This window comes from Electrona antarctica (assembly GCF_951216825.1).
Source record: "Electrona antarctica genome assembly, chromosome: 5".
NCBI lineage: Eukaryota > Metazoa > Chordata > Actinopteri > Myctophiformes > Myctophidae > Electrona > Electrona antarctica.
This window is the reverse complement of record NC_136810.1, coordinates 43310226-43331943: the sequence shown is the minus strand read 5'-3', so window position 1 is coordinate 43331943 and position 21718 is coordinate 43310226. Positions and strand designations below refer to the sequence as shown.

At 46.1% G+C, this 21718-nt stretch overlaps 1 protein-coding gene across 1 annotated transcript; it reads right to left on the bottom strand.

Annotated features, from left to right (window-relative positions):
* Window positions 1-12938: 12938 nt before the first annotated feature.
* On the bottom strand, window positions 12939-14075 carry LOC306923994 (DNA-directed RNA polymerase III subunit RPC4-like; the record flags this gene model as incomplete). The annotated part of the gene is made up of 1 exon (XM_079502338.1): window positions 12939-14075. The coding sequence occupies one exon, from the start codon at window positions 14073-14075 to the stop codon at window positions 12939-12941; it is 1137 nt and encodes a 378-aa protein (XP_079358464.1).
* Window positions 14076-21718: the final 7643 nt, after the last annotated feature.

Here is a 21718-nt window from a genome sequence, read left to right as displayed (position 1 = left end):
TACGTCACGGTTCCTGGATAGCTGAACTTCTTGGAATTAAATGTTGAACTGCAATGACATACAGCTGCTGGAAGCAGACATGCCTGCTTCTAAATGAGTTGTAAGGCAGTGGTCTCTGTTAAAGGGGCATTCCACTCATTTTCAACATTTTACTATGTCATTAATATACCTTAGAGCTGTTGTGTAGAAATAATAAAAAAAAGTCCCCCTATTCTGTGTTTCCTAGAACTGGAGGTCTGAAAAAAATCATTAACATGGTGAATCACATCTTGATGATGTCATTAAGATGTGATTCACCATGTTAATGATTTTTTTGTTAATGATTTTTCTAGGAAACACAGAATGGGGGGGACCTTTTTATTGTTTCCACACAACACCTAAGGTATATTAATGACATGGTAAAATGTTGAAAATTAGTGGTATTCCCCTTTAAGAACACAGCCTAGGCCCTAGGGGATGCCAAGGTACACAACAAAAAACAGGGAGACGCAGTTTACCAAAATAAATTGAATTTATGAATTAAGCAAAAAGAAGGAATCAAGAAATAAATCATGAATAAACAAATGAAGTGTGGAAATCAGTAGTCAGTGGTGTGTGTGTGTGTGTGTGTGTGTGTGTGTGTGTGTGTGTGTGTGTGTGTGTGTGTGTGTGTGTGTGTGTGTGTGTGCATGAGTGAAGTGTGTGTGCCGGTGCGTGTCATGCCTGCCCCACTTTAAGATCATACTGGGTGAGTTGACCCATGTGAGCCGAGGAAATGGGCTCCTTCAGAGCAGTGCCTGTTGTTGTTGTTGTTGTTGTTGTTAGAGGTGAATGTTCCGATAGGATGTTATCGGTTTTCTTGGCATTTAGCCGAAGGCCAGCCTTGGCACACTCAGACTCCACTCTGTTTAGGAGCTCCATATGCTTGTCCTATACATAGTTGGAGTTGGAAAGCAGGCTGATGTCGTCTTCTCTGCATAGTCCTGCATGGGATGATGTCTCACTGGAACGTAACTAAGTACATTTACTCAAGTACTGTACAGTAACTAGTAGTTCTGATGTACTTTTATTACTTGAGTATTTCCATTTTTGATTGTTTATAGCTCAGAGGCAAATATTGTACTTTTTACTGCAGTACATGTATTTGATAATATTTAGGTACTAAATTAGTTACATTGCAGATTTAGATGCTTGATATGCATGCATTAAAATTAATCCTTATTTTGGCTGTAAAACAATAGCACATATAGCACACATTGTGAGCTTGTAGATCTGCTAGAGATTTGGTGTAGATGGAATAAAGCAATCCAAGTGCAGAGTCAACTCATGTCCAGTGTATGTGTAGATCTGTTATGTTTGAAAAAATGTGACATTCTATTGAATGAGTACTTTTCACTGCCAAGTATATTATGATAATAATACCTTTTACACTCAAATGTGTGAATACAGGCCTTGTACTTTTAACATAACACCTTTATTGTATCGTAAGTGTCATTCCCTTTGATGTGAACTTGAAGAACGAGGCAGTTGTATGTACTGGCGGCTTTATTTGTGCTCAAAAAGCCCACTTCCAAAGCCCACAGAAACAGAAATGAAGGCATATAAACGAATTAAGGAAAATACACATGAACAACTGATTTACCTTATTGACTGCACATAACTCAAAAGGAATGAATGAATGTGAAGGAACCCATTTGAACAACAACCAGGACAACAACCAGAAGTGGCAACACGCTCTGTCTGCTCTGTCTGCACGCTCTGTCTGCACGCTCCTCGCATGCAGACAGAAGCACATGTTGTGAGCCGTGAGGTCCTTGTGCCGGAAATGACGGCATCAATGAAATTTAACACAACCCAAATAATCAAAGTGTAATAACCAAATATAGAAATTAAACATACATAAATGTAGAAAACAAAATGTAGAAAATAACAAAAATAATAGTTATGGCAGCCAAAGTAAGTAGGAAATGAGAAGAAGGCTTCCAGCACTGGCTACATGTTCGATGATAAATGAAGAGCGGCTGCCATTTCACAACCAACTCCATACATTTATAGTGAAAACAGAATTCAAGGAAGCCATGCCATTGATCACAGCTGGTTCTGACAGCTAGCTAATAACACATGGTGGCTCAGGTCACGTTGTTCATAGGTTAGGTTATATGTGGATATAGTGTTATGACTCGGTGTGGTGTGACCCAAATGCACAACAAGGAGAGGCAAAGCAGAGTAAAGCCCACCCGGGCGGATGTTTATTCACAAACACGGGGGGGGAAGGAGGTGCAAGGGTCCGTAGGCTGCTCCACAGAGCTTGGGTCCCGGAAACACTGGAGAGGAGAAGAGAAGGTGAGTCAAAGGCAGGTCCACAGAGCAGAGAATAAGCACAGTAACGGCGTGACGTTTAACTGTCGAAGTCTAAATACTGAGGGCCTAAATGTCTGGCTGTCTAACTTTACCAACCGACGTAGACTGGGGAAGAACTGGCGCCGAGCTGCAGACAGGCCTGGCTTTTGTAGGCTCATCAGGTGATTGCAGACGACATCCAGGTGGGGAGATTGTAACAGGGAGAGAGGTGCTGTGGAGTGCTCTGGAGTCCTCTGGTGGCGCTGAAGTGCCCAGAACACCCACAGCACATGGATGTAGAGGTGATGGAGAGCGAACCGTAACAGGACCCCTCCTCCAGGAGTCGCCACCTGGCGACTGGCAGAGAACGTCGGGGTGAGCCCGACGCCGTTGAGGAACCCGGGCAGGCGGACATTCAGCCTGGGTGGAGGTCGGGGCCGACTGAAGGCAACAGACCTGGCAGGCAGCGCTCCAGCTGAGAATACGCCCAGAACTCCAGCAGACATGGGGGGTGTGAAGCTCCAGCCATGGTCTGCCCAGGATGAGTGGAGTGCCCGGGGAGTGAATAATGTAGGGGCAGATGCTCTCACTGTCTCATGGTTCCCAGAGACAGTGAGGGTGATAGGATGAGCCCGGTGTGTGATGGGGCCCAAGGAATGACCATTCAGAGCGGAGGCAGGCAGGGGCCTCTTGAGAGGAGACACGGGGAAGAGTGAAAAGGTTTCATTAGTCTTAAAAGGCAGCTTTGATGCGCCATGCATGCACAAGCACGCGCGCGTGTGCTCGTGTGTGTGAGCTCGTGTGTGTGTGTGTGTGTGTGTGTGTGTGTGTGTGTGTGTGTGTGTGTGTGTGTGTGTGTGTGTGTGTGGATGCAGTGGATCTGTGGTGTAATGCCAAAATGTCTAACTGAGGGTCCTTACAATGAAAGCGTGACTTACTGTACAGCACTGCAGGATCCTCAAACATTCCCATGTTAGCTGAAGTCAAGCTAAATGAGGACAGCGACCTCTGTGCTGTACAGCTTCATGTCTGCAGCCACTCTGCTCCCGCGGAGGCCGTGCATCGCATGGAGCATCCTCCCAGGACACCACACGCAGGATGTGGCATTGGCTTTAACTGGCCTGGCGGCCAATTGTGGCACGAGTGCACATTTGAGTTATGACCCTGTGACTTCCTTCCTAAAATGTACTATTATATGATTTGTGTCGGTATATCATGAGAAATTCATACTTACATTTTCAAATGAACCATGTAGGTAGGCTATTTCTCAGTAGAATTTGTGAAGGTGGGATCCCAACTGCTTGTTCCTTGTGGTGTTTCATTCTCAAGATGTGAGAGAACATAATTGTTTTTAATATTAATTTCTTAGATAGCTATTATAGTACATTTGGACAGTAAATATAATAGTAAAGCAGTAAGATAAGATAAGAATAAAAGTTGCGCGGTGCAACTGTAGAGAACAGTTGCACCGCTCACTTCACAGGGGTGTGATTTTTATTATTACAGTAGAAGTTTACAGACCAAACTGTAAATAAAAGGTTTACATGACTTTCTGTCTCAGTCCGTATATAGCGAGCTGTAGTGAATAAGTACAGAACAGTTGCAACGCTCACTTCACAGGGGTGTGATTTTTATTATTACAGTAGAAGTTTACAGACCAAACTGTAAATAAAAGGTTTACATGACTTTCTGCCTCAGTCCGTATATAGCGAGCTGTAGTGAATAAGTAGAGAAGTAGAGTTGCACTGCTCACTTCACAGGGGTGTGATTTTTTTATTATTACAGTAGAATTGTTTTCCTTATGAAAGCAGAGAGTCTTCTGTTTCATACGGTATATAGTATTTATATGTCGCTATAGGCCTTATTTTGTGAATATTGAGGAGTTCACGTCCATGTCTTCTCTGAAGTTATCTGGTGGGCACAAGCTGCATTCAATAACCAATTACTGTCTAACTGTAGATGGGATCAATGTTTACTGTTTTCCTCGTAAAAGTACACATTCAGGGCTTTCATTCGGTGTATAGGATGTATAGGATATTTATTGGGTTAAATTTTATATCTGCCTGTCAATGTCTCTGACTTTAAACCATCCATAACTCTGCTCACTGTTCAAGATAACCACTTCCAGGCAAATGCAGGTGTTGCAAAAAGGTCAATATCTCCAGAATGGAACATGGTAAAATCAAAATGTATTTTTTTAATTGAAGTGGACAAGTTCAGCTTTCTTTTGATGTATGCGTGTGATTCTCGCTATAAGAGAACATTTTGCTGTGGGCCCCCGAACAAGGCCTTTGTGCAATGTTAAACGGTAGCAACATCAAAATAGGCCTGCCGAGATCTTGTAGCAATCAAAGTGTTAAGGGAATTTGGGAAAACGCCTGTGGCTAGGGAACTGTTTAAAATTGCTAGGATGGAGGGACCAACTGTGTCCAGGACCTCTTTCAGGAACGAGGTGGGGATGGAATCTAATGAGCATGAGGATGATTTCATATGTGATATTGTCTCTAGGAATGTTGTTAATGAAATTGGTTGAAATGAGGTGAGGTGTACGTGAAGGAAGTGGTGGACAGTTATCCGGGGCTCTAGGTATACTGGGGGGAGATTTTGTCATATACCTTCCACCTTGTTAATAAAAAAAATCACACCCGTGTGAACTGAGTGGTGCGAGGTCTTATATAGCCTGATCAGCTGTGGTCTGACGTAATGTCAGTGACCATAGTAACCATGCTATTTTTTTTGGTACAAACACGGGTACACGGGTACAAAGCCAGTTGTTGGAGTGGTTTGCACCACTCAAAAACAAACACAAAATCACACCCGTGTGAACTGAGTGGTGCAAGGTCTTATATAGCCTGATCAGCTGTGGTCACTGACGTAATGTCAGTGACGTAATGTCTCATTCCGGCCAATCACAATGCACCATGCTCATTTTTTGGTACGAACAGACACGTAGACTAACAAAGCCAGTTGTAGGAGTGGTTTACACCACTCAAAAACAAAACATGTTTTGAAGGGCCGCTATCCCCTTCTATAAACAGCTTTTGTCCCCACACGTCTCAAGATTTGCCATTGGCAATGAAAGAAGAAATGACGTCAGAATTCCTCAAATCAAAACATCAAAACATCGAACACCATTGACATTGAAGGGAAAATGTACATCATATGTAAATGAGCAAATCAGCTAACCAATCACAGGCAACAGGGATTCTGATTGGCCAGTATGAGATGATGCATGATGATGTATGATGATAAGAGCTGTTAATTCCGCTAAATATGACGTAAATTAAACATCAAAACATTAAACGCCATTGACATTGAAGGGAAAACTTAAGTCATTATGTAAATGAGCAAATCGGCTAACCAATCACATGTTGGTGGGAGCACTTGGCCAATAAGGGACCACCTTATGTAGCAATGTCAAATGTCCGCTAACATAAATGTATGATGACGAGAGCGCCCCTCATTTCACACAGGTGTGATTCTTTAGAACAACACAATGCTGCCTCATCAAAGTTGGTACGGTGACTTTATAGTTTCTAAAAACGTGTACGTCACCAAGAGGGTTGCGGCGTCCCTAGCCCACATCACTCAGAATAGAGTGACGGTGGTATGTTTTTGTAAATATTGAGCTCGTTCTTGGCGACAACATAGTGATCCAACACCAGGATGGATAGAAAGAACGTCGGGCCCAAATACATTACAAGGACAAGGAAAATGTTGTGAACAAACACGACTGTGCTTAGATACTTTGTTGAACGTTATGTCTCTGCGTTATGTCTCTGCGCCCCTGCGCCGTACAGCTGAGATCCAAGCCATTCTATGTCTTTTTGTAAACTCGTCAATCTGGGTTCCTTATTGGTGCTGTCTCCATGCTGGAAAGCTGAACATCTAATTCCGTTTTCTGGCTCATTCCCTCGACGTGACCTGCTGTGGCACTTATTTACTGAGCAAGTCTGCACCATTGTGAGGTCGCTGTATGGCGGTATGGCGGCCGCTACCACGTGACACATATGTTGACGCCCCCTCCAGGAGATTTTGGTACACACACACTATACATTGTCAGAACTTGAATGTGTGCTTATATTATCATCACTTTACCCAAATACAGCTCAAGTGGAGTTGTTTGACCATTAATGTGGATATATCAGAATCAGGCTGAAAACAATACTGTAAAATAAAATAACCCAAAGTTAAGTTGGAGTTAGGTGGTTTGAACAACAGTTTTGACTGTAGTGGAGTTAGGCAGTTTTTAGAAGCGCTTCATTCATTCATTCAAGTTTTATTTATTCTCGAAATTACACACAAACTCACGTTGTTTGAAACGCTGAGGAAGGCCTGCGTGCCGAAACCAAGCCCCCAGTAAGGCTATCCAACATTGATGATGCCACTACCTACTGGCGAAATGTGGAATTTGTGGAACACTTGAAAAACGTGAAAAGGCCAGACCTCAAAATTGAGGTCCGGGGCTAGGCTAGGCTAAACTTCCGCTCGCTCGAGCCATTGAGTTATAATTATACTTCCGGAAGTCTTCCGGGTGCTTAAAAACGCCACTGAGCAACTTCCACTGAAATGAATAGCGGGGGGGGGGCTAACGCTCCAGTTCGGTCTCGATCCTTTATATACTCTATGGCCGAAACGCGTTGGTTTCTCTAGGTGGACTGCTGCTGATTGTGTTTTCATGAAATAAAGAAACTCAAACTTTATACAAGAGTGCGGATATTCCCTTTTTCCACACAGGAGTCTGAGCCATCGGCTGTGACAAAACATCAGGAGGCACGGCCACAGAGGCTGCTGCGGACTGAAGAGGCTGGGCTGCAATACGCTGGGTGTCCAACGTATCGTATAGTATCGTATCGTATCGTATCGTATCGTATCGTATCGTATCGTATCGTATCGTATTCGTATATTAAAATAAAATCACACCCGTGTGAAGTGAGGGGCGCTCTTATTATCATACATCATCCTATTCCGGCCAATCACAAGTTGCGTCCTCCCTTTCGTCTTCAATGTTTATGTTAGCAATGCTTGTGTATTTACACAAGCACTCAAAATTGTCTATTGATTGTCAATGGCATTTAATGTTGTTGGGACAAAAATTGGGTTACATACACCTAAAGCTGGCTGGACATACAGTCCCTCAAAAATAGATGCCTCATTGGCCACTGCAGTTCATTAAGTGACATATCTCCATTGAAGGCAGGAAGTCAAGTGGAAGTGCTGAAGGCACGCTGCGTCGCTGCCCAAGTGACGTCACTCATGCGACAACTCCATGTCCCCCGCTGCCACTCAAGTGACTACTGGCCAATCACAGTGTGTCTTTTCCGGGACTCATCAATTCAATCTAAGGGAGCTTTATTGGCATGAGAAAACTCTGATTGGCCTACTAAATGTCCCCTTCCGTTACGCACGCGGAAGCTTCGCAAGCCTCCGCTTTGCTTTTGCTATGCTTCGCTACAAGGCCACTATAGCTTCAGGCGGTCCTCTGAACAGCAACCAGACAACTCCAGCAAAAAAGGAGTGAGCAGACGCTGGGGTTAACGCTTGAAACCGTGCCAAAATATGGAGATGATCAACATCAATTGACAGATGATCATAGATGTGAAGGCTGAGAAGGTCCAAATAGATTCCACTGCGTTATTAGAGCCGCCGCGTCTTGTTTTTAGTTTTCCTTTCCGAGTCATGGCTGCTAGCTCCCATCTGATGTTGTGAGGGAGTCCAGACTTCTCTAGACTGTGTTGAGTAACTGCTAATTTGCATAACACCTTAAAACTTGGACCTAAGTCTAAAATGTAGAGGTAATTGGGTGCTTGCCATCCTCCAAAGAGGATGATACGATCTCCCACCATGCAACAGCACACATTAGACATCCCTGAACTCGGGCCTTCCCCTTTGGGCTCAACGTTCTTCCAGGAGCAGGTCTCCGGAATGTATTTCCACATATCATTGAAGCGCTCGTTTTTGCTGCTGCCACATAATATGTATAGCTCTCCATTGTAGGCAAAGGCTGAATGACGCGAGCGTCCTGGTGGACGAAGCCGCGCGGGTCTGTTCGGCAGCCAGCAGTTGGTCTCTGTGTCAAACACACTGATGTTGTTGTTGTAGCCGGCGCCCCCAAACACAAACATCTTTGTCCCAATGATGGTGGCAGAGTGGTGTGCTGAAACAGGTGGCGGAATGCTTCTGGATTGAATTAAAGCCCAGGCCATTGTGGCAGTGTCAAACTTGTGGATGTCATTAGAGTGTCCTCGCGGGTAGTTGGATCCTCCAAATATATACATGACCTTCCCCAAGACACAGGCTGAGTGGCCCTGCCTCGCCTGCGGGACGGTCCCCGTAATCCTGGTCTTGATCCACCCGTGGGTGTCGATATCGAACGCATAAAGCGTGTTGCAGAGTCCTGCGGCACACCGGCCACCCCAGACGTAGACGATATCGTCTATGAGCGCAGCCGTGTGGCCACAACGCATGGAGGGAACCTCGAGGAGATGTTCTCCCCCTCCGGGAGTCACTGATGGGGGCAGCGTCCTCCAGCGCAATGTGACAGTGTCGAATATGTGCACATCCATCTGGCGATCCCGGTCGCTCACGATGCTTTCCCCTCCAAATGAGAACACCTGGTGACCCACTGCCACGGCGGCCTGGGGGAGTGTCTTCTGTTTTCCCTCCAGATGAACCGTCCAGTGAAACATTTCGCACCCTCCTCGCTGCTCTTTCCGATGTAGAAGAGATGTAGAACGAACGAATCAACGACTTTGGTCAGAACACTATTATGGATGGTCAGGTAAGTGTCGTTGTTTTTTATACAATTCTTATCGCAATGCAGATGTCCATATTTGGATGTGAGGATGTAAATGTCCATAACTTGGACCAGAGTAAATCAAATGACGTCATTGATATATCCATAAATCAGCGATTCCCAACCTGTGAGCCAGGCAGTGATGTAAAAGCACATTTACTCAATTTCTGTACTGAGTAAAATTGGATGGTCTATACTTGAGTAAGCTGTTTCCACTTTTCAATACTTTTTTGAGGGACGCTAGCCCCTCCTATGCACAGCTTTGTGTGTTTGTGTGGATGAGCACGGAATGTGCTCAGCTGATTGGCTGAGCACGGAATGTGATGTATGATGATGTATGTTGATAAGAGCGCCCCTCACTTCACACAAGTGTGATTTGTTTTACTGTACTTTTTCTCCTCTACAATTACTTATTTGAAAACTTTAGTCACTGGTTATTTTTGAAGATTTTGAATATTATTACAAAACATATCCCTTCAACCCTATAATATGTTATGCTGTACTTTGGCTATTTAAAAAAAATCACTCCCGTGTGAACTGAGTGGTGTAAGGTCTGTCTGACGTAATGAAATCATGTCTGACGTAATGAAATCACACCCGGGTGTGATTTCATTACCTGGCTTTGTTTGTGCAGATAAAATGAGCATGCATTGCTATGTTCACCCTGTTCACCCGGGTGTGATTTCATTACGTCATTACAACAGGGTGAACATAGCAACCATGCTCATTTTTTCTGCACAAAAAAGCCAGTTGTAGGAGTGGTTTACACCACTCAAAAATGGAGGAACTCCATTTTTTAATGATGCAATGATTACTATGGAGATATAGAGCTATTAACTATTTATCTTTTGGAATCACTTACTGCATCTTTAACTGAACGTGGTTATCATAACAAGCTGTACAGGGCAACAGAGGGCATGGAAACTTCCACGATTCGGGCTAAGAATAAATCAGGGATTTACTCCCGAGACACAGCAGGCTGTCCTGTGTGAAAACAGTGGAGTTTCACCACAGCACAGCAGACAGAATTGGGTTTGCGTCATGGCCATTAGTTGTAAGTGCTGGTCAGTGCAAGATCCCCTGGTGATATCCTCTGGACATCCCCAGCTTAACCTTGGATTCTGGGCAGATGGGAACGGAATCTGGTGCCTGTCAGCACTCAATAAATATCACCATTACACACAGTCACACATCAACACCGACGCTGCAACTTCTTTCAGGGAGTCAGGGAGTCAATTGAAAGAGGATGAGGGTCTAACTGATTGCTCCAATGCAGTTGTGGGAAGAAGTGCTGATGTCAGACCTAAGTAAAAGTAGAAATACAAGAGTGTAAAAGTAATAAAAGTTCTGCATACTAAAAGTCAAAGTATTCATTATGCAGAATGCCCATTTCAGAATCATGTTATTGGACTATAATTACGGATCATTAGGCGCCCTATATTTTATAATTCGGCTATTTCAAAAAAGTAGATCTATACAAGGTCACGACTCACGATGCATCGTAATGCGATAAATCTTGAACCTGTAGATCAGTATTTTTGAAACACTAAGAGGTTTGGGCCCTCACACCTACATCGCATCTCCGATCTGACCATGGGCCCATATAGCCCATGGAGATCTCTCAGTATCTGTCATTGCTTGTCCCTTTCATGCCCATAATATATGGAGAGCCATGATGTCATTGGTATATATGACCATATATGGAGATCCCTGATGTTATTGGTATGCCAATATATGGGCATATGACGGGGTTATGTGTGATTCATAGTGGCGGGCTGGCTGCAGGCTGGCCTCTATATTTGGGTATCCCTATGTCTGAGTCATACTGTAGGTCTGCAGTCCCAACTCATTTTAATATAGGGTTTAGAGGCTTTTTGATTCATAATTTGATTCATTATAATAATCTACGACATCTGCAAAGCAACTTAAATTATATTTGTCACATGTTATGTGGCTTTCCCGTTTCAGTATAAACGGGTGTGAATTGTTCCATGTTGGGACATAATGCTTGTCTTAGATTAGATGTGAAACGCCCATGGAGACTGCTTGAAACCGAAGTTCAGGCCTGAAGCGCCCTCTCTCTCTGTCTCTCTCTGTCTCTCTCTCTCTCTCTCTCTCTCTCTCTCTCTCTCTCTCTCTCTCTCTTATATGGTGACCAGGCAGGGCTTGACATTAATGTGCCCCATACATTTGTACATTTGTCCTAAAGTTTTGATATGTTCAGTCCTCATGCACTCATTCCGGGTCCCTCACCGGAGAGAATGTCGTCCGTGTGCAGCTCGTGGAAAAGTGGAGATATTTGACTAAATACACATTTTCTGCCAGAACTTTCGAATTAATACTATAGTCCCCAAAACTACTCCAAGTCTTAGGAATTAATTATTGGGTGGGTGCACAGGCAGTGCTATAAGTTTAAATGCAGACGAGATCAGTCTTGTAACCGTGCGCGGATAGGACCTGGCACCCACATACACATACATGGCTGTGTATTTGGAATACATGAAATATATGTAAGATCATAGACATTCTAATCTAGGGCTATTAACTTGCAAACTTAGAATATTTCACCTAATATTCAAACATGTATTCACCAAGTAAAACCAACTTTAGTTAACTAATAGTTAGTTGATTTAAAATGTAGGCCTATTTGTGTGCTCGTGCTCCGGACAAGTGACTTTGGTGCCCGGATTGATTGATTGATTGAAATATTTATTAACAGTTTGCAGAATTACAGTACATTTCAAGCACAAACTCAATACAAAGACTGTTAACTGTGAGTGGACAACCCAATTAAGCATTACACTTGTTTACAAGAGGGTCCACCATGTTCAATTCATCAAAACATTTAGAGACGTACAAATAGACACTTCTATATAGTCAAAGAACAGAACAGGAATTCATCATAGAGGTAAAAGGGGAAAAGAGACATATATAGTGAGGGGGAAAAGGGGGGGGGGGGGGGTCGGTGGGGGATTCGGATTTTTACGGGGGCCAGTTTCGAATTGCAGCCGTCCGTAGGTGCCCTTTGAGAGCGGTTTTGAAGGAGTCAAGGGATTTGCATGTCTTAATGACTGTTGGTAGGGCGTTCCACATTTTGGTGGCATAGGAGCAAAAAGAATTTGTCCCTTGTTTGTGCCGAATCTGGGTTGTACATGGTTCGTTGCACTCCCTCTGGTGTTGTGGGTGTGGACTTCGTTAACATTAAGGACAAGTTAATGTCAAGCCCTGCCAGGCTTTTTATTTCTCTTCGCAGACGAGTAAGGCTGGGACTGAGTTGTCTACTGTCAATGTAGGCTATCTTTGTTGTTTTTCTTGTTTTTTCGCCGCCGTTTTTCAGAAGTTAGACTGGGCCAGCTCTAAATAGACTGGGCCACGGCCCGGGTAGCCTCGGAAACCCAGACGTTTTTATTTCCAGGGAGAGAAAAAAAAGTCTGGGGCCGAGTCCACTTCAATTCGGCATAGAGTAGCCGAACGTCGATCACTCTCTGCTGATTTTTTATCGTCTGCACCTTTGTTAAATTGACGCACACACGCACACATGAACACACATTAGTCTCATGTCGTGCAGCTGTGTCTAGATTCTCCCGGCGGATCCTGCCGGGAGCTGCCTATGCCATAGAAAGCATATGGACCCCAGGCTACGGCCAATGGAGAATACGCCTCCGATAGGCCTTCTTCATAGTCTAGCAGCATTGAATAGGCGTTCACGCTAAAATCCATGGTTCCAATCTACAAATAGCCAAAATGGCCCGCAAAGACCCATTTCCTTCCATTTGTACACTCCGAGTAGAAATTAACTGTGTTAAAATCCACTGGAACATTATCATGTTCTGTTCTCCAGGAGAGCCTCAAAGTCTGGCGAGCAAACCAGTTTCTGTTTGATGTGTCCCAACACGGTCATATCCCCTGTTCCTTCGTCCATCCCAATTGACACCAGGTCCTGAAGAAAAGCACATGGAGTGCCCAACGCCACGTCAAGTGTGACGTCTCCCAGGATGAGCTGAACGCGTCCAGACTTCCGCACCACCATCTTTCCCACCAGACCCTCCCTCAGGTCACGCAGGGTGCACCTATTCCCCTCCGGTCGCTCTCGCTGAGACTCCGTTTTCACAAGCAAAGACGGGCTGCCATGTTGCGTCCGTGCCTCTGTCCTTAACGGGTGGGACTCTTTGGCTCGGGGCAGGCCAGGCAGGGAGTCAGGGAGCTGCATGAAGAGCAGCTCTTCCCCCGCGCTGAGACTCCATCTGCGCAGGAGGTCAGACAAAAGGTCAGGCTCAGGGAGAGGGGGAGGCTGGGACAAATTGTCCATCGGTTCCCTATTAATCGGGAGGACGCCATCGTCAGGCGGCTCCTGTTTCACTCTAATCACAGGTCCTGGCCCTCCTTGATCTTGCTCGACCTTTTCGACTTTGAGAAGAGCTTCTGCAGCATATTCCTCCTTGAATGCCCATCCCGATACCGTGAGGGGGAGCTGGACAGGACAGCTTCTCTCTTCACTCCTTAAAGAAGGGTCATCTAAAATGTTGCCTCGTTCCAGGTCGCGTAGGTTCTCCTTGGTTTCCTCCTCGGTCTCCCTCTTGATTTTGACGACAGGCGAGGGTGCCACGCTCTCATACGCGACTCTCCTCTTCGCCGTCATCTCCGATGGACGCTCTTCGAAGATAGAGTGGGACTGGATGAGCTCCGGTCGAGCCCTGTTTTTAGATAGTTTTCCTCCGTCCCTCCTCTCTCTCCTTGGTTCGCCTTCAGCTTTTGTGTCTTTGGTTCTTCGGGCGGCCAAGTTTGGGGTAAAAGTTGGCTTCTTCACCCCGCCCAAGGTGAGGTCTCTGGCTCGTATGGTGGGAAGGCGTCCAGGAGACAGGGCAGCTGGCAGTCTGTATCCCTTCAGCGTCCCCCTGCCACTGCCACCTGGCGTGGATGCACACTGACCGCTGGAGTCAGTAGAGCCTGGTTCAGCCATCTTCACTTCTCAGATCATCAGACAAATGGAAATAATCTCAAATCTTTTTGCAACATTCATCAGCTAAGTTGATATCACTATATCTTATCTGTGATACTGCATGCCGACACTTATGGGTGGTCACCCGTGCCCAAATTTGGACAATCCACTGCCTCGTCACCATGACTCAGACATAACCATACATAGAGTTCCCACTGCAGCTAGACCCAAATATGGAATGTGTCATGCTGACTGCGACGACATCAGACCCAAACAAACCGTGTCATCATGACATCAGACTCAACAAACCATAAGGATCTTGACTCGAGGGAGTGCGGTGCCCTCTGCCGAACTGTTCACTCAGATCCGATCTGACCATTATGTCCATATATGGGCAGGGCACCTACACCACGGGAGCTAGCACTGAGTTTTTACACTCATTTGGAAATGAATAAAGGTTACTCTAGAAGAAGAAGAATAATAAAGTGTTAGTGGTTCAGAGCTCAAAAAAAGGTTGATAGCCAGTCACCCAAATTTTGAAACACTCCTTGACCTAAATTCGGCCATATCCACTTGCCTAAATGTGCTGACCTCACATCACATCCCATTTGTGATGACGGCTATGGACGTTTTTAGGCCAAGGGGTGTTTTTCGTGCAAAACTAATGCTTGGAATGGATTCAGAATCATGAAAACCCCCTAGTTTGTCACATGCTACTTAAAGTATGCTGACATTTTTCTTATATTGGTTATCTATGGTGTGGTATTAACTTTCTTTCGCGATATTTCCGGCAGAGCAGACCATTCTGTGGACCTTAATGACCAAATTAATAGAAGAAATCACACCCGTGTGAATTGAGGGGCGCTAAGCTAATATATTAAAGTCTAATTCATGTTGATTAGGAGATGCAATGGTGATATAAAACAAACGGTGCCAACACGCCATTAACAATAAAGAGACAATATGATGTAATGAGTTACATTATGAAATTTTCCCTTCATTGTCAATGGCGTTTACAAAACAGACATTGAACTAAAGACAAACATCTTATGTATAGGAGAGGCTAGCGCCCCTCAAAAACACAAATAAAAAGTATGTCATGACATCACAGGTTAATCTCTATTCCTTGAGCTTTGGGCTGTGGCTCCCCGGCTATGATGAACAGTGTCTCAGAGAATGCCATCGCACAACCTTCAGCTTTTCACCAGAGGAGAACAACTTTTTTTTCTTTGAATCCAAAATGAGTTAATAGCACAGGCAGACTCTTCGCATACTAGAGCATGTCGGAAATAAGTCTCAGAGCTGAAATCGACATGTAAATATGAAATAAATGCTTAAACATGCGCTAGGTTTAATGTTAGAGTCCACAGAAGTAAACCTTTCAAGCCTGTTTTCTCAACTCGACATTGTTTTCTCTGCGAGACATTATATAAGCCATATCTCTAAAACTGGTGGGTCAAACTGAACCAATATGTCAATTTGAAGCTATGATTCCCTGCTTTCATATGACATGAAAAAAACGAAAATTCAAAAAAATCCAATGGCAGCCCCTCAGTCAAATTTGGCCACATATCACATTCATCAGGAGATCCATAGTTTGCTTGTACAAATGTAGCTGCTTACAGAGATATGAGGCTAAGTTTGCACAATCAGTTCAAATATAATTACACTGGGAACTCTTCTGATGATTTAGCGAGGGTGCCCAAGTCGACTATAACTTTGGAACCAGCTAAGTGCCCCCCAGTGTCCCCCCAGACAGTGCCTCCCCAGTGTCCCCCCAGTGCCTCCCCAGACAGTGCCCCCCCCCCCATTGCCCCCGCAGTATCCCCCCATTGCCTCCCCAGACAGTGCCCCCCCCAGTGTCTCCCAGACAGTGCCCACCCTTTGCCCCCCCAGTGCCTCCCAAGACAGTGCCCCCCCAGTGTCCTCCAGTGTGTCTCCAGTGCCTCCCCAGACAGTGCCCCCCCAGACAGTTCCCCCCATTGTCCCCTCCAGTTCCCCCCCCCCAGTGCCTCCCCAGACAGTGCCCCCCAGTGCCTCCCCAGACAGTGACCCCCAGTGCCTCCCCAGACAGTGACCCCCCAGTGCCTCCCCAGACAGTGCCCCCCCCAGTGTCGCCCCAGTGCCTCCCCAGACAGTGACCCCCCAGTGCCTCCCCAGACAGTGCCCCCCCAGTGCCCCTCCAGACAGTGTCACCCCAGTGCCTCCCCAGACAGTTCCCCCCCCAGTGTCCCCTCCAGTGCCCCCCCAGACAGTTCCCCCCCAATGTCCCCTCCAGTGCCCCCCCCAGTGCCTCCCCAGACAGTTCCCCCCCAGTGCCTCCCCAGACAGTTCCCCCCCAGTGCCTCCCCAGTGTCCCCTCCAGTGCCCCCCCAGTGCCTCCCCAGACGGTTCCCCCCAGTGCCCCCCATTGTCCCCTCCAGTGCCCCCCCAGTGCCTTCCCAGACAGTGTCCCCCCAGTGTCCCTCCAGACAGTGCCCCCCCAGTGCCTCCCCAGACAGTTCCCCCCAGTGCCTCCCCAGACAGTGCCCCCCAGTGCCCCTCCAGACAGTGTCCCCCCAGTGCCTCCCCAGACAGTGCCCCCCCAGTCAGTTCCCCCCATTGCCCCCCCCCCCCCCCCAGTGTCCCCCCAGTGCCTCCCCAGACAGTGCCCCCCCCCAGTGCCTCCCCAGGCAGTGCCCCCCCAGTGCCTCCCCTTAAATTTGAAGCTATGATTCCCTGCTTTCATATGACATGAAAAAAACGAAAATTCAAAAAAGTCCAATGGCAGCCCCTCAGTCAAATTTGGCCACATATCACATTCATCAGGAGATCCATATAGATTGCTTGTACAAATAGTATATGTAGCTGCTTACAGAGATATGAGGCTAAGTTTGCACAATCAGTACAAATATAATTACACTGGGCATTCTTCTGATGATTTAGCGAGGAGGGTGCCCAAGTCGACTATGAATGAATGAATGAATGGATTTTATTTATATAGCACCTTTCCAAACATAAAGTTACAAAGTGCTTTACAGACAGGATTAAAAACAACAATCATAAAGAACATCAAGAACATCAGAGATAATATCCCCCCATTGCCTCCCCAGACAGTGCCCCCCCAGTGTCTCCCAGACAGTGCCCACCCTTTGCCCCCCCAGTGCCTCCCAAGACAGTGCCCCCCCAGTGTCCTCCAGTGTGTCTCCAGTGCCTCCCCAGACAGTGCCCCCCCAGACAGTTCCCCCCATTGTCCCCTCCAGTTCCCCCCCCCCAGTGCCTCCCCAGACAGTGCCCCCCAGTGCCTCCCCAGACAGTGACCCCCAGTGCCTCCCCAGACAGTGACCCCCCAGTGCCTCCCCAGACAGTGCCCCCCCCAGTGTCGCCCCAGTGCCTCCCCAGACAGTGACCCCCCAGTGCCTCCCCAGACAGTGCCCCCCCAGTGCCCCTCCAGACAGTGTCACCCCAGTGCCTCCCCAGACAGTTCCCCCCCCAGTGTCCCCTCCAGTGCCCCCCCAATGTCCCCTCCAGTGCCCCCCCCAGTGCCTCCCCAGACAGTTCCCCCCCAGTGCCTCCCCAGACAGTTCCCCCCCAGTGCCTCCCCAGTGTCCCCTCCAGTGCCCCCCCAGTGCCTCCCCAGACGGTTCCCCCCAGTGCCCCCCATTGTCCCCTCCAGTGCCCCCCCAGTGCCTTCCCAGACAGTGTCCCCCCAGTGTCCCTCCAGACAGTGCCCCCCCAGTGCCTCCCCAGACAGTTCCCCCCAGTGCCTCCCCAGACAGTGCCCCCCAGTGCCCCTCCAGACAGTGTCCCCCCAGTGCCTCCCCAGACAGTGCCCCCCCAGTCAGTTCCCCCCATTGCCCCCCCCCCCCCAGTGTCCCCCCAGTGCCTCCCCAGACAGTGCCCCCCCCCAGTGCCTCCCCAGGCAGTGCCCCCCCAGTGCCTCCCCTTAAATTTGAAGCTATGATTCCCTGCTTTCATATGACATGAAAAAAAACGAAAATTCAAAAAAGTCCAATGGCAGCCCCTCAGTCAAATTTGGCCACATATCACATTCATCAGGAGATCCATATAGATTGCTTGTACAAATAGTATATGTAGCTGCTTACAGAGATATGAGGCTAAGTTTGCACAATCAGTACAAATATAATTACACTGGGCATTCTTCTGATGATTTAGCGAGGAGGGTGCCCAAGTCGACTATGAATGAATGAATGAATGGATTTTATTTATATAGCACCTTTCCAAACATAAAGTTACAAAGTGCTTTACAGACAGGATTAAAAACAACAATCATAAAGAACATCAAGAACATCAGAGATAATAAAGCATAACATCAGATCAAAACACATCACGGATAGAAAGAAAGGTAAATAAATGAAAAATATACATACATACACACCTCCATATATGCATATCTACACATATACATACATACACACCTACATACATAATGTACGCCACATGGTTTATTGCAGTGAGGGCATATGAAGTCAGTATTAGTTGTGGCCTTGGCTGCAGTGGTCATCTTTCTCTTCTGGCGTTTCTTCTCCCTCGCCTCACTCCTCTCCTCTTCAAAACGCTTTAGTCCAGTATGGCAAAGCTGCCTCCATAAAGGCCGTTCTGAGGCAGAGCTTTCCAGCTGGGTGTGCTGTATTCCACACCTCTTCAGTGCGGTTTTGAGCTGGTCCTTATATCTCCGCTTTTGACCTCCTGCAGATCGTTGGCCATGATGTAGCTGGCCATAGAGCAGTTGGCGTGGAAGCCTGTCCTCTGGCATCCTGATGGTGTGGCCAACCCACCGCAGTTGGTACTGAAGGAGTGTGGCCTCCATACTCTTGGTGCCGGTTCTACTCAGGACTTCTGTGTGTGGTACACGATCACGCCAGGTCAACCCAAGGATGCGCTGGAGACATTTAATACACCTACACACATACATGAAATTAGGAAAAACACTTGACATACAGGTGTGTTTTTAAAAGCTGTTTAAAGGGCCTAAGGGCCAAGGGGAGGGCATTCCAGAGCGATGGAGCGCGGGCCGCAAAAGCCCGGTCACCTCGGGTGACAAGATGAGTTATAGGTGGAACAAGAAGGGCCCTATCTGCAGATCTGAGGCTGCGCACCAGCCTGTGGGGTTTTAGCAAGTCTGTCCGACCCACTCGCCACTCCACAAGGTGGACCCTCTTGTAAACAAGTGTAATGCTTAATTGGGTTGTCCACTCACAGTTAACAGTCTTTGTATTGAGTTTGTGCTTGAAATGTACTGTAATTCTGCAAACTGTTAATAAATATTTCAATCAATCAATGGTTAATTTTGGGGGTAGGTGTAAGAAATGGTTAAAAATAACCCCCATGGGACATTAGTTGACCCGGGCAACAAGAAGAAAACGTAACTAGACAGTAGACACCATAAAAGGGTCCCAAAAAACCATGTTAGGAAAACATGCCACTCGGGTGCTGTCGGAGCCTCTCAGCTGCCCTACTACTACTACTAAATATAACACTACTGCTGCACTGCTACTACTATTACTACTACCGCTAAATCTGGCCTACCTATATTATTATTACAACAACAACAACAACAGAGCAGTACAACTTTTCTTGGAGCCCGGAGCGGATGGCTGCTGCAACCAGTAGGGGTCCGGGGAAGAGAGACAGAGGAGGGAAGAGGGCTGGTGTTCAGTGTTGCCATGCCCGCTTATTATAAGCCACTTTGGGCTTGTTTTTCTGTAAAGTTGCTTGTAAAATATGGTGGTCTTCGCGGTTGCGGGGGTTTGTTTCTGAAGTAAAGTGTAGTTATTTAAATAAATGTTTAATAAGATTCATGTCAAGGACCGCCATGTATGTGTCCGCGGATCCATATATGAAAATATTTTGAATATTTTCAAATAGCCGATGAATAGAATTGCAAATGTTGTGGAGTGGCTTGTTTTCACGATAGACCCGTTCGCTTATTTCTTTCAAAGAACCTGGCAACACTGAGGTTAGGGTTGGCAATGGTTCATTATTTCGCTGCAGTGACATACAGGTCTCAAATTGGAAATAATCCCACACAAAAACACGCTCGTTTTTCTTTTTCATCCGTTTCTTATTTCTTCTTTGGCGGCCACGCAACATTACAAAGCTGAAGTTGTTTTCGTAAAGGTAAGGCATATATATTTATATATATACATTTCCCCTTCCAAAATGGCTACTAGCCTAGGGTAGCAGCTAGCCAAGCAAGCTGTACATGTACAACACATCGGACATAGGCTAGGCTAGCATTAGCCGGGGGGGGCTTTTAGTCTGCCTGCATGCAGCTCTACTGATTTGCAAAAATAGAGTAGACAATGGCGTTGTTTAATACTTTTCCCCCGGCCCCGACTAGCTAATAATAACATAAAACGTTATATTGGGCTTAACATAAGGTATCGGTGACAGTGATTACTGGGGTACGGTGGTATATAACTGACACTGTGCGTCGCTTGTTGTGGTCAACCACAAGAAAGAACCCCTCGAGGGTGTGCTGACACACACGACACGGGCCTTTTGATAATCAAAAAATACACACAGTTTTGTCGTTCTTAATTTGTCGAGCTTATTAAAAATAATACTCTAGCACAGTGGTTTTCAACCCTTTTCATATCAAGGCCCATTATTTATTTTGTATTTGCGCCGCCACGGACCACCATTTGATGACATTAAGCTTCTGAAAACACAAAACTAAAGATGTGGTCGTTGGATAAGATTTTGTCCACAGATGTTTGTACCATTAGGAGAGATAACAGGAAAACGTTGATCAAAATTACAATTCTTCTACATTCTCTAATTGTGTAGACTTCTTGTAAATTAAGTAATGCAGATGTTCTAACAATAATTTAACTTGAGAGTGTAATATGAAACCAAGGTTTCATGTTATATTGTGCTCTCAACAGTTAAAGATCTACACAAGGGTCCATTTGGTTACAAACCCTCCATCATTTAGCTGGGGACCACCTGGAACACCCTCAAGGAAACCCGCCACACCCCCAGCACGGGTGGCGTTAGCCCTGGTTAACAATAAAGCCTGAATTATGCTTCGCGTCGTGTTTGTCGGGCATAGATAATTAAATAGCCCCGATCTCCAAGTTCAGGATGCGTCGCAGCGCGTCGTGTTGCGAGCTTGTAGATCTGCCATTTGTAAGGTCAGCGACACAGATAACGCAAATAAAAAAAACAATATGTAACAAGTAAAGTACAGTACAGATTACAGTTGACACCAATTTGGTGGGTCGAATGTATTCTATTAATACAAATGGTTTCTGGAATGTGATAAACTACTTTGTTTGTTGACTGCCTTGACTTTAGCCAACCGAGAACAGACATTAGCCTTTTAGCCCAGTGCTTTGTTGCAGACTGAAAGACAAATCACAGCCACCGGTGGCTCAGGGGTAGAGTGGCTGGATGTTCGAACCTTGCTCCCCCAGAGTTAGTGTCGAAGTGTCCTTGAGCAAGACACTGAACCCCTAATTGCTCCCGATGTGTTGGATGGTGTGTGAATGGGTGAATGTAATGCACAATCTATGCGCTATATAAATGCACCATTTACCACCACCCCATTAGTCCCATTATATGGTAAATGTGGTTGTGTTTTGTATTGGGTTTACATTATATCAGCTAGTAAGGTGCATGCCAAGCGGCTGGATCACATTTTAAACATTTTAAATTGC